Source organism: Fukomys damarensis, unplaced genomic scaffold (assembly GCF_012274545.1).
Source record: "Fukomys damarensis isolate Sample0158 unplaced genomic scaffold, DMR_v1.0_HiC HiC_scaffold_22, whole genome shotgun sequence".
In the NCBI taxonomy this organism is placed as follows: Eukaryota; Metazoa; Chordata; class Mammalia; order Rodentia; family Bathyergidae; genus Fukomys; species Fukomys damarensis.
In genome coordinates this window covers 780,465-793,390 of record NW_022900934.1, presented here as the reverse complement: position 1 = coordinate 793,390, position 12,926 = coordinate 780,465, and the positions used below count along the sequence as shown (strand labels likewise).

The following is a 12,926-nucleotide window of genomic DNA, read 5'->3' as shown; positions in this document are numbered from 1 at the left end:
CACCTGGGCTTCGGGCCAGACACAGGGCTGTGGCCCATGGACCTTCAGGGGTCCTCACACCTGGGGAAGAGAGATGGAGATCCCTGGTTCACAGCACCCATGAAGGTCTCCAGTTCTGCCCCCAGCAATGTCACTTCACCCCAGAAGCTCCTCCCAGAATCCTGACACCCAACTCTCCAACGGGAAGAGGCTTGACAGCTGCACTGTCGGGTCCCGAGGCTCCTCACCACTGGTCCCTGAGGCACAGGGCCCTTCAGCCTAAAAGTGTGCCAGTCACCCCCTCCCCAGACACCCTCCACTGCTTTTGTGGGTGCCAGGACCCCCGACTTGGGCCAGCATGACAACGTCCATTCCTCCGGGGCTTGAGGCTGACGCTGGGCTTTTTCCCACCTCCATCAGCCAAACAGACCTCAAGGCCCTGGGTGGAAGCCAGCAGGCAAGCCCGTGGGGGTTCCGTGGGGAACAGAGACGCCCACAGACACTGACCAAGACCAGACAGGACAGACACACCGAACACGCACACGCCTCCCCTGCCGAGAGGAGGCCCACAGGGGCAGGAGACAAAGCTGGGTGGGGCTCCTCCAGGTGCCAGGGCAGGAGGCAGAGGAAAGGGTGGGACTGCAAAGGGCAGGTCAGAGCAGTCGCGGCCACAGAGACACTGGAGCAGCACCTGAGCCCCGCCTTGGCCCCACGCAGACCCCCCAGAAATACTCCAGCCCAGTCACATGAGTCCTGCTGGGGCCGAGGAGCCCAGCCAGCTGGGGGCTCACCTCCTTGTGCCCATGTCCTGAGCCAGAACCAGGAGGAGCCGCAGCAGCCGAGCTACGGTCCCTGCATCCGCAACATCCACCTGCCCACTGGATGATGCCAGCTGGGACCCTGGCAGGGGAGGGCAGAGGCGAGGCCACTGGCTCCCACTGGACTGCCAGAGAAGAGGCCATCAGGGCCCTGGGGAGACAAACTCCCCCCAACACTTTGCAGAACAGGCCTCTCCCTGGGCAGCCCAGGAACAGGCTGCCAGCCACTTGTTACCCAGGTGAAAGAACAGTGTCCTGCACATCTACTATGTGCTGGTGCTCAAGGGCCTGTGGCTGCCCCAGACGGGCACAGAGACACCACCCTCTGTCACCTGGCCAGCAGGTGTGCACCCTAGGGATCAGATGGGTGGTCTTCACGGACAGAAGCCGCTCCTGGAGCCCTTGCCAAGGGATGGGGCCCGAGCCAGCTGCCCCAATTGAGCACCTTACCCCAGAGCATCCCTGGTCCTCAGGGAAGGGTGTGGGGAGGCACAGGCAGGCAGGGACCACCGACACGCCACGCGGGGAAGACACAGGAGTGGCAGGGACAGGGAGCAGGGGAGCCACGGAACATACCAGAGAGCTGGGGGCTCCCGTGGGTCCTCACCTTGAGTCCTGCTTTCGGGGTCAGCACCTCATCCCAAAAGACAGAGCAGACGAGAAAGGGGCCCGAGAAGGGCAGTGACAGTGATTAAAAGCACTTGGGGGCAGCAAGATTTTCCAAATGGGGGCAGGAGAGGGAGAGAGAGAGAGAGAGGCTGAGAGAGAATCGCGCAGAGGAGGCTAAAGCTACGGCAACAAGCTCGAGAGGCCGCAAGGGGCCAACTGCTCATAGGAGGGCCGCGTGCTGGGTGGGTAGGAGAGGGGCAGAGAGGCCCCAGTCCCGCCGGGAGATCGGAGCTCGGCACCAGTGTCGCTGCCCATCCGGCCACAGCCAGGCACGGGGCGGGGGCGGCCACACAGATGGCGACAGTGAGATCTGGGGTGGCCCTCCTTAGGGGCAGCCCCCGACAGTGAGGCTGAGCACCCTTCTCCTTTCATCCCCACAGGGCCGGGGGACTGGCTCTCTCCCTGGTCACCGGCAACACACACGAGTTTTCTGACCCTCTTGGAGGGTTTTCAGTCACTGGCTGTTCACTCAGCTGACTCTGGACAGAGACATTGCCAATATTTTCACTTCAGGGCTCTGGCTATTATTACCCTTAAGTGGATTTGATGGGTGAAGGATCAAGTCCTTCTCGAATGGACCCCATCTGGCCAGCTGGGTCACCCTGTAGTCCAGGAGGGCCTGAGGGAGGCAGGCAGGTGTCCAACTCAGACCGGAGGTCTGGGGTCAGATTTACTCTGCAGCGTGTGGACAGGCACTGGACCAGGGGACCCTTGCTCAGAGGAAGCACACGCAGCTGAAGCCCATTCAGCTGGACGTTTGTGAAGTGAGTCTGATTTTCTTTTCAGCACTAGGACAGCAGCAGCTGGCTCCTGCCCTTCCCTCCCACAGCAAAGCTGGCCCCATGAGCCTCTAACCTGACCAAACACACGGTACCCCAGGGCCAGCAGAGAGCAGAGGACCCAGCTGAAGGAAGCCCTGCATGGCCCTCAGCAGGCCTCATTCTCAGCAGAGAGGATAGAGTGAATCCAGGTTCCACTGGGGCCCACAAAATAGGAGAGGGAGTCTGACGCCAGGGCAGGTGACCCAGAGACCGAGGGCCCCTCTGCTGGCATCCAGCCCTCCTGGCCCAGCCCACAGTGGCCAGAGGGGCCAGCCGCTAGGAATTTTCACCCAGGGCTCCATTCAGACTAGCTGAAAAACCCAGGTCATGTGCCAGAAATCCCCAGCCTCAGCGTCTCCTGGGAGACTGGAGGCATGGGCAGAGGGGCCCACCCAAGAAGCCCCCAGCTGCCCACCCCACAGCGCTGCAAAGTGAGCCCAAAGCCCTGGGAGGATATTGTGAACACACAGGCACACGCGCACAGGGAAGCACACACGGGGCCCGCACAGCAGCCTTCACCCCACAACTTGCAGTGCACACACAGAGAGCAGGACCAGGGGTGTGACAGCAGACACACCAAGGCAGCTGGAGGCAGGAGGGACTGACCTGGGCGATGGCTCCGGCTGAGGCTCCTTCCTTCAAACAGAGACAAGAGCGTCAGCACCACCTGTGGGAGGGCCCCACAGAGCACCCCCAGCAACCCCCCATGCCCCAGACCCCCACTTCCTCAAACGACAGAGCGTCTGTCTTGCTGAGGGAACTTCAGGCCAAAGGATGCAAGTCCAGCATTGGGAGGGGCTCCCAAAGGGGCCACGCTGCCTCTGTGCCAAGGTTCCTCTCCCCCAGTATGACGGATGCTCATTTTAACCAGTCACACTGATACAGTGAAGTTTTAAAAAGGAAATGTTTGCTAAAGAAACTCTTCGCGGAATTTTTTTCCTGTGTAATCTCCCAGTGGCAGACTGACCTAGCCAATAGTGTTGCTGCACTCCGAAGCCGGTGTCACCTAGGGCCACTCTGCTTGCAAGGCCACTTGGGCCTCCATGTGTTTCGTTTGGGTTGCTTATTCCACTGTACTAGTCACCGTAAGCTGAAAGCAAGCTCTGAGGCTTAGGTCTTACTCACGAAGCCAGGCAGCCTGGGAGTGACATGCACAGGCTGACGGTGTAGTGTGGAGAGGGCTCTTCACCAACTTCCCAATGTTGTGCACACGCATGGTCTGTCATCATGACAGCAGCAGAAGACGAGGGTGTGGCCCAGGCCATGCTTGGGCATGGGGCCCTTGAGGCTGAGCCCCAGCCACCTTGGCTCCCTTTCTTTTGTTTTGGTGCCGGGGACTGAACTCAGGACTTTGTGCTTGCAAGGTAGGCGGCAGAAACACTGAGCTAAATCCCCAGCCCACCTGGGCTTCCCTTTCTACCATCAGGAACAGCACACCTCAAAGGGGCCATTTGGGCCAGGCCTGGGTGTGGCACTGGGCCTGCTGTCTCCTGGCAGCCCTGGGCTCGGCAGCCGCCAGGCACACTGAGGCCCAGCCTCACCCCTGGGGCTCACAGTTTTCCCAGCACTGGCAGTACTAACGTTTTGTGGTTGTTGCACACGTTACTAGAAACTTGGGGCACTTAACAATAAGAATTTACTCTCTCTTGGCCCTGGAGGCTATAAATCCCAAATCAGGGCATAGGCAGGTTATACTCCCTCTGCTGAGACAGAGAGGAAGCCCTTCCTGCCTCTCCTGCCCCGGGGCTGCAGCATTCCTTGATCCCGGGGCTCATCTCTTCCATGTCCTGTGTCTCCTTTCCCCTTTAGAACAGCTGCCCAGAGCTACAACTCATGGACAATCAGGATGATGTCATCTCAAGACCTTTAACGCACCACCTCCAAAGCCCAAGGACTTGTGATTCTCAAAACAAGTCATCTGCTTACAAACTGCAGTGCTAGAGCAACGTGAATGTCAACAGCCATACAAAAAGGAAGATGTAACAGGCTCCCTGGCCACCCAAGCTTGAAATCCAGCAAGCAAATCCCACCTGGCCTTGGGCAATGGGAGCAAGCGGTGGCTCCCAGCCCCATTAGCCTCTGCCTCTGGCGCCCGCCCAGCCCTGCTCTGAAGGGCAGTGCATGTGCAGCCAGCTGCCTCCATGAGCCTCTGTCCTGCTTGGACCTCCCCAGCAGTCCAACGCTGGCAGCTTTTCTGCTGCTCAAGACCTCAGGACTATCAGAGTCCAGTGCCACGCACCAGCAGGGTGCTCTGGGCCCACTTCCTGATGCTGGGCTTCTGCTGAGGTGGCTGCCTGGACCATGAGTCACACACATGATCTCATCAGGCTCACTGTGGCCTTGGATCCAGAGCAGGCTTTCCCATCATGGATCTGAGTTAGGACCCTTTGCTGTGAATTGGCCAGGAACTTCCCGAACCTTCAAGTTCTGCTTTCTTTTAGTAGCTTCTCCTCAGTTTCCCTCCTTGAAAAATCAGGCTGCACTTTCCAATGTGCTTCCTCAACTAAATGCCTAAGTTCACCACTTAGAAATTCTGTTTCCAAGAGCCAGGGACTTAGCTCAGTGGTGCAGCACCTGCCTCACAAGTCCAAAGTCCTGGATTCGATCCCCAGTACAAAGAAAGAGAAAAGAAATTGTGCTTCCACCCATGAGCACAAAACAATGCAGCCAAGCCTCTGAACCTCAGAACAAGGGTGATCTTTCCTGGGTGCTCAGTGACATCCTGTGCTGGCTTCCTCCCAGGCGGCAGGAGCAGCGCCTTCAGCATTTGTATTTCCCTGACAATGTGTCAGTCTCCTCTTGGACAACAGCAGCTTCCTGTCGTGGTCTTCATTTTCTTCTGAGCCCTCAGAAGCCCCTTTAACACCTATGCTCCACAGCCCTCTCTCCGAGGCAAAGTGGATCCGCCCCAGCATGAGCGTCAAGCCCTGTCAGCCTTGCTCATTACTCAATCCCAAGTTCCCTTCCACATATTTAGATATCATTACAGCAGTACACCATTTCCCAGAGTCAAAATCTACTGATTTGCTGGAGTTGTCATAATTAATGCCACGGCAGGGTCAGGCTGTGGCAGGCGAGGAACCCTCCTTGTCTGGTCCAGCTTCTCGTGGCTCCAGGTGTTCCCTGGCCTGTGGCTGCCATCACTCCAACCTCTGCCTGCACTCAGTCTTCTCCCCCGAGTGTTTGTCTCCTAACTTTCCTCTCCTCATAAGGACTTGGCAACCAGATTCAGGGCCAGCTGGAAACTCCAGGTGTGAAGTGGATGCCAGATGAGGAACCTCTCTTTCAGAGGCAGTGGCCACCGTTCAACCCATTGCAACCCCAATGAACGTGGCCCACTGCCAAAGCCTCTGTACAGTCAGAAAGTTGCTTGGGGACCACATTCATCCTCCATTCTCCTGCTGACAGCAGGCCTCCCCACGCCCACATCCATACTTTCCCAAGTGCTTCCAGAGTCATAGATCTTGTAATAAAAGGAGGACCAGCAGTGTACTCTGGGGAGGATCAGGCTTGGGGCTCTCCTTCCCGCCTGGGTCCCCCAGGACACAAGCCATGGTGAGCTTGCCCCACACTGAGCCACAGTCCTCACTCCCTTCTTCCTGCTGTGCCCACCCATGGGACCAGCTGCCCCTCTATGACAGGAGCCTAGACTGGGTCAGCAGAAGAGGAAAGGGAAACCACCCACGTCATGTCACTACAATCCGTGTGGCCAAGCACATCCCCTGCACTCCCTGGGTTCCCCAGGTTCCTGGACCCGAGACTTCCTGGCCTTGGTTTAGTTAGCAGGTCCCTGAGGAGGTTGGAAATCCTGCCCGGCCCTGAAGCTTCAGCCCCAGCCTGGGTGATCCCACAGCTAACCTGAAAGTGAGTCCAGACTTGCTCTTGAGGTTCCTCAACAGCTCCAGCTGGTTGAGTGGTGGGATGAGTCTGGGACAGGAGAAAGAGAGGTGAGTGGGCCACCAGCACCAGCCCTGGGAGGACAGCCAGCCCTGCACGCCAAGGGGCACTTCACCCAGAGGAAGCGGCAAGCACTGGGGCGGCAGTGGACGCAGCTGACCTCCACGGCAATGGCCCACCTGGGGCCCTCGGGCATGATGCCCCCCAACTTGCAGGCTCTGGGGCCATTTTCACTCGCCTCAGACCCTAGACAGGGCAGTGACTGGCAGACAGCTGAGGAAGCTGCCCACAGTGTCCACGAGAGCCACCCTGCAGAGGGGAGGGACGGGAGATCTGAGCCCAGGTGAGGATCCTCCCTCCCTTACTCGCCCCTGAACACACCCAGGGGTGGCACAGCTGCACACTGCACCCAACACATCAAGGCCCCCAACCCCAACTCCCTCTACAGAGCCTCTTTCCCTGCCAGAGCTGGGCTGGGACAGGGGGCCATGGTCCCAAAGGAGCTTCATCTCAGCAGGCCCAGACTCCCCAGGGGCCTGTGGAGAAGCCCAGCTCTGCTTCCCCCTCCTGGACCTGTTCACACCCCGCAGGGGCCTCGGGCCTGCCTTGCCTGCTCTGACACGCAGCCACCTTACAGGTCCATGCCAGCGTCCAGGACTAGCAGCCTTCAGGAAAGTGAAACTTCTGCCTCTCCACTGCCATCCGCTCCAGCAACCTCAGGCCCCTCCTCACCGCCGCCTGCCTTTGCACACTCTGCTGTCTACTTCTGGGGGGAAACGTCCTCTGTGGAGGACGTGGCCCCAGGCCTGGCCACATCCTGCTCCCTGACCCATTCTGCTCTTGGCCCCCAGTTCAGCGAGCCTCACCCCTCTCATCTGCATCCTGCTTGCCCCCAGCTGCAGAGTGTGACCCTTGTGTCTCTATACCCAGGGGCTTGAGGGACAGTCCACCTCCCCGCCTATCCCTCCCTGTGGCCCTTTCATCCCTCTGCCTGCATCACCCTTGTCATCTCCCTGGCCCATTCCCCACCCTGCTCAATCCTCCAGATGTGCCACTCTACTGCCCAAACACTCAATGGCTCCCCACTGCCTCCGAACACAAGGACCACTGACCCCACTGGGCCTACGAGCTGAGCATTCACCCAGAAAGCTCCTCCCCCTGGGGCCAGCACGCAGCCCCATTGTCCTGTCAGCCCACTCTGCTGAGGCCTCTGGTCGCCTCAGCAGGTGGGCTGTTCACGCTGGGATACAACTGGGGCTGCACAGCTGCACTGGCCTTGGAAGGCAGGCCCCGGGCCGGGGAAGCACCGGTGGACACGTGTGGAGCATCACACTTGCCACCCCTGGCTGGGTCAGGCAGCACGAAGCAGGGCCCAGCAGTCAGATTAGTCAGCGGGGTGCAGTAGCACACCCAGGCCACCCCGACACCCACAGGATGCGGCTGTCCTCCCTCTCCTCAGCCCAACTCCTGGGCCGAGCCCAGACCCCAGAGCAGGGCAGCACCCCCTCGCTCCCCACAGGCCCAGGTTAGACGCGTGGCATCCGCCCTCTGAGCCTGGGACACAGAGCAGCGCCAGGGCAGACACAGAGGCAGTGCTGGGCGGGATGCAGCAGGCCAAGGGAAAGGCGGCTGGGGAGGCCTCGGGGAGAGGCACCGGCTGGCTGGGGGTTCCACTGGCTTCAGGGGACAGCTCCAGCCCCAGGCTGGGGTGCTGCAGATGTTGGGGGCATCTTATTTCTGGGTGTAGCACTGGCAGGAGGAGACAGGCCAAGAGAACCAGTGGAGTGAACGACCCCAGGGTGGGACCCCTTCCCCTACCTCACCTGGGGTCTGCAGGGCACTTGCGGGGTAGGCCTGCAGCGCCCAACACAGCAGCCCGGCCGTGGAGGCTGAACCTCCTAATAGTGTGGGGTGGGCACTGCCTGCTGGAAGAGACCATGGCCCACTGGGCAGGGCTGGGACTGGCCACTGTCCTGTGTAGGCCCACAGAGCCCTCAGGAAAAGGCCCCTGCACTGTGCACCAGTGAGACTTTCGGAGGGGCTCGGGAGCCCCATCTGAGCAAAGAACCTGGTTTGCATCTCCCAGCAGCAGCCAGAGCACAGGAGGGAAAGGCCACCACACACAGTCACACTGGCCCCACCAACAGGAAGGCCATACATAGCTCTCCCGGGACCTGGACGTCTGTCACAGACAGTGGGATGAGGGGTGGGGAGACGGACACTGGAGGCAGGTGCTGCACAGGGGCCCACGGCCCACAGGTTGTCTGGGATGAGCCCTTGGCCTGGGACACGGGTCCCCAAGCAGCATGGTGACCCCACACCCGCTCTGCTCTGTTCCTAAACAGGGCTGTGGGCTTGGGGCAGACATGGGTGGGGGACCACAGCTGCAGAAGACACAAAGCAGGACACGGGACAGAAAAGCCCTGAGGACCAACGCACGGCAATAGGGAAGCAGCGGCTGAGGGGGAGGTGAGCGACAGGGGAGGCGAGGAAGGTGCTCTAGGTCCAGGGAGAGGACAGCCGGCAGGGGCTCCAGGCAGGGAGGGCCACAGGGAGGCAGGGCTGACACCAGCAGCACGAGGACCAGGCGTGGGGCGGCTCCGTGGGCAGCGGGGGCTCGGAGAGCTGGTCCCGGAGCGGCCCCGACAGTACGAGAACCACACACACGGCTGCGTCCCATGCATTTCCTACCTGGATGCCCCGTAGGTTTGAGTTTGTGAGCTTTCAAGTGTTTTCACGCATACACACACACACAAAGGGAAAAGAACCAAAAATTTTAAAAGAACGGGATAAGAAAAATAAAATGAAAAAAGAAAAGTCAGGGGAAGTGGGGGAAACAGAACAAAGAAAATTAGCACGAGGCTCAGTCCTATTCAGCCGCCTGGCGAGGGACACAGTGACAGGGCAAAACTACGCTGGTTTCCAGAAGGACCAGGTGGCCAGGCCCCAGACTGAGGGCCAGAAATCCCAGCAGGGTCGAGCCAGAGCAGGGCAGTGCCGCTTCCCAGGGCGGCCCCAGGCCTCAGGCCTGCAGGACCACTTCCAGTGTCTGGACCCTCGGGACAAGGCCAGCGAACTGTACCCACACTGGCTGGGGAGAGGTCTGGGTCTGGTCAGGAAGCTGGGGAGACCCCAGCTTGGCTTCAGCCACCTCAGAGCTGAGGGCCTACGGGCAGCATGAGGCCATCCAGGAGGGCTCCGGCTCTGTGACAGCCCAGGACTTCCCATACTTAGCCACCTTCCCCCTACAGGAGAGACACTTCTGGGCCAGGCCAGCTGTCCTGCACTGTCCGGTGGGGTGGGGCCGTCTCTGGACCTAGCTCCTTCCTGTGCCAGAGCCTCTCTCCTGACCCTACTCCTGGAAGCCTCGCCCTCACTGGGAGCCAAGCTCCCCATCACCCTTTCGGCAGGAAGCTGGGGCCAGCGGGGGCCTCCTGGCTGGGAACTCTGCAAGGCCCTCAGGCCTGTGTGTACCTGACCAGGGTCTGGGGAGGGGCCTGTCTCCAGTGTCACGACACAACACGCCCACAGCAGAGGACAGAAAGGAAGGGGCAGGGGAACGAAGGTGAAAAACCAAAGCCGCAACACAATAAAACAAAGAACAAAATTAACACTTTAAAATAAATCACACACAGAATCTTTTTTGAAAAATACACTTTAAAGAAAAAGAGAAACAAAACGCAGCCAACCAAAATAATGAACAACAAAAATGGGGCTTAAGAACAAATGGAAATTAAAAGAGAAAACCAATGTGCTGGGCGGCCGTGGCGAGCCAGGCGTGGCGCGATACCTGTACATGGGCACCGTGACCGTGCGCTCATAGTATTGCCAGGTGGAGTGCAGGTCGGTGCGCGACAGGTTGGTGGCGTAGAACCTCCAGGCGGACTGCAGAAGCAGAGGAAGGCGGTCAGCGTGGCCAACTGTCCCTTTCCGGGGTGCTCACCCTAAGAGTCCATAGCAAAAGAACTGCAGCCCCACGCCCGTTCCCAACTCACAGCCTCAGTTTACCCTCGTGGAAGGGACAGGCAAGATCCCACCCCAAAGCTGTTGGGTGAGGAGGAGGAGCAGGCAAGGTTCAGCGCTCCTGGATTTGGGGGTACAGCTGTCCCTGCAGTTACCTCACTGCCTCCCCATTTACCCAGGGCCTGCACAGCCTGGGAGGGAGACGGGCCGCATCCCCTTGCTGCAGGCACGGTGGCCACCAGGGGCTCCTCCTAGTCAGGCAGCAGGGACTCAGCCAGCTGGGGGTCTTGAGCCTGCCATTTAGATTGACCCAGTGACCGGGACTTCATCATGTTCCCCATACCCTGGGTGTGATGAAACACACACACATAACAGAACTGGCTATATCAGCCACTGCAAACTGCAGTTACTGTGTGTAACCATCACTACTACTTAGTTCCACAACATTCGATCACCTGTGCTCTGTGGTGCTGGGATTTGAACTGAGCTGTGACCACCATCCCTGGATTTTTTCATTATTTCCGGAGAGGGTTTTGCTAAGCTGCCAAGGCTGACCTCGAACTTGCAATCCTCCTGCTTTAGCCTCCCAAGTAGCAGAGATACAGGCATGAGCCACTATGCCCAGCTAATTCCACAACTCTTTTTTTTTTTTTTTTAGCACTGAGGATTAAACCCAGGGCCTTTGCACTAAGCTACACCCCAGCCCTCTTTAATTTTTTCAGATAGGGTCTCACTAAGTTGCGTAGGCTGGACTCTGACTTGCTATTCTCCTGTATCGGCCTCCAAAGAAGCTGGGATTGCAGGTGTGCACACCACACCTGGCTAATTCTACTTCTTCCACACTCCAGGGAACCCCGCATGTGCATCAGGAAGTCACTCCCCAGTCTGCTTTGCCCCGACTCTGGCACCACAATCTGCGTGAGTCTCTGGGATTCGCCTTCTCTGGGTTTTTCCTATCAGTAGAGTCACACGCACGGTCCTTCCCAGCTGGATGCCCTCCCTGAGTCCACCCCGGACAGAGCACAAACATCCACACTGGTTCCTTTGGGACTCAATGGCGTATGGCTGTACCGATTCATCATGTTCCGATCACTCACTCGTCCGCAGATGCACGTGAGCCTGTTTCCACTCTTCGCCTGTGGACATCAGTGCTGCACTGGTCATCTGTGTGTGAGCCTTTGGTGAAGACGCCTGTCTTCACTTGGGGGGTCTATACCTAGCAGTGGAATTGCTGGGTGACATGATAACTCCAGGTCCTGCTCTCTGAGGAGCATTCGAGTGACTTCCAGATTTTCCATTTCTGCTTTTAAAAAGAGCACTGGGCTTATGATACAGTTTGTAATGAATCTGTAGATCAGTTTTTACTGAGACCATATTTAACATCAAGTCTCCCAATACATGAAGATGAGATGTCTTTGATTCATTTAGGTCTTCGTTAACTTCTTTCAACATTGTTCTGTAGTTTTCAGTGTGCAAGGACCACATGCAAAGACGGTGAGGTCCAGACGGGCCAGGCACACTGACTTCTGGGGGAATGCAGAACATCCCTCAGGTGCCTTGAGGGCACAGGGGGCCTGGCTTCTACCCCTTGTGCCCCAGCAGGGCTGCCGGGTCACTGCTAGCTGCAACCTTGGCCCCTGCACCCTGCAGGAAGATCAGCTTCCTTCTGCAGAAGGACCCTTCGCAGCTGTTCTGCGGCAGAGTCTGTGGTGACTACTCAGATGCAAGCCACAGACACCCCAAAGAAAGGCGTGAGAGGCTGCATGTGTCCCCAAGAGGTGGAGCTCCAGATGGACAGGCAGAGCGGAGCGGGTTCTTTGACAGCCTCAGAGGCTGCTGCTGAGGGTGACCTCGCAGGAGAAACAGGGAGGGTGGAGCACGGGTTTCTGCTCTTCCCTGCACTATTTAACCCTTTCAACCCCACGTAAAGCACTTTTTTTCAGCTATCAGTAGTAGTGAGACTGTGGAGCATTTTTATTCTTCGCTGTACTCTTACTATTACAAAAAATAGTTATTTGGAGCTTTTACAGTAAAAGATAAGTACACACACGCATACATAAAAGCAGGCTAGACTCAAGGCCAAGGCCATGAGAGCTATGTCTTTAAAAGAAGGAGAAAGGCAGGGCTGCATCAGCTGGCAGTCACCCTGCTCAGCCTGAGTCCAGCGGGAATCTGCTTTCCTGTGCATGTTCGGGTGCACACACTTCACCTGCCCCCACCCAGCATGAGTGTGCTGAGCTCAGGACACAACGAGGCATCCACAGCTCAGGCTCCAGGCTGCACGGATGCAGCTCAGACACCCTTCACTGCCCCTCACACTGACTGAGAGGCCCTTGCTGCCCCAGGCTGATCCTACAAGGGGACCAGAGTGGCAACTCCACGAAAGGCCCAGCAGGCACCACTCCAGACAGGTGGCACTGGAACAGAGCCAGGACTGACCTGGATCAGACCTGCTGCTGGGTTCCGCCTCTTCTCAAAGTGCTTCTGCCGATGCTGCTCTTGGACTTTCAGGGCAAAACCAGACCCCAAAATGCCCTGCAAATTGCCAAGATCAGACTCTGCAACAGCAAGCTACCGGCGCTGACTTTATCAGGGCCACACCGAGACCAGGACCCACAGCCCTCCCCACTCTTCCCCACACTCCCCAGCTGCACGGACGCTCACCACCTCCTCACCTCCTTGGTCCCTCACACCCTGGAGACCAGGCTGTGGGAATCCCTTGGATCTGGGGTCACAGGAACCTCTGGCTTGCAGGAGGCACGGCAGTACCCCCACTGTA

At 58.4% G+C, this 12,926-nt stretch overlaps 1 protein-coding gene across 1 annotated transcript in view; it reads right to left on the bottom strand.

The window, feature by feature from the left end:
• The window catches only part of Kcnq2 (potassium voltage-gated channel subfamily Q member 2), a 59,487-nt gene that overhangs the window by 14,372 nt on the left and 32,189 nt on the right, over positions 1-12,926 (bottom strand). Inside the window, exons 8-12 of the mRNA XM_010638281.1 lie at positions 12,587-12,682; positions 9,975-10,069; positions 8,876-8,905; positions 6,146-6,214; positions 2,894-2,923 (exon numbers count right to left, since the gene is read on the bottom strand). Coding sequence (XP_010636583.1) covers positions 2,894-2,923; positions 6,146-6,214; positions 8,876-8,905; positions 9,975-10,069; positions 12,587-12,682 — 320 coding nt within the window. The remainder of the gene's footprint in view (positions 1-2,893; positions 2,924-6,145; positions 6,215-8,875; positions 8,906-9,974; positions 10,070-12,586; positions 12,683-12,926) is intronic.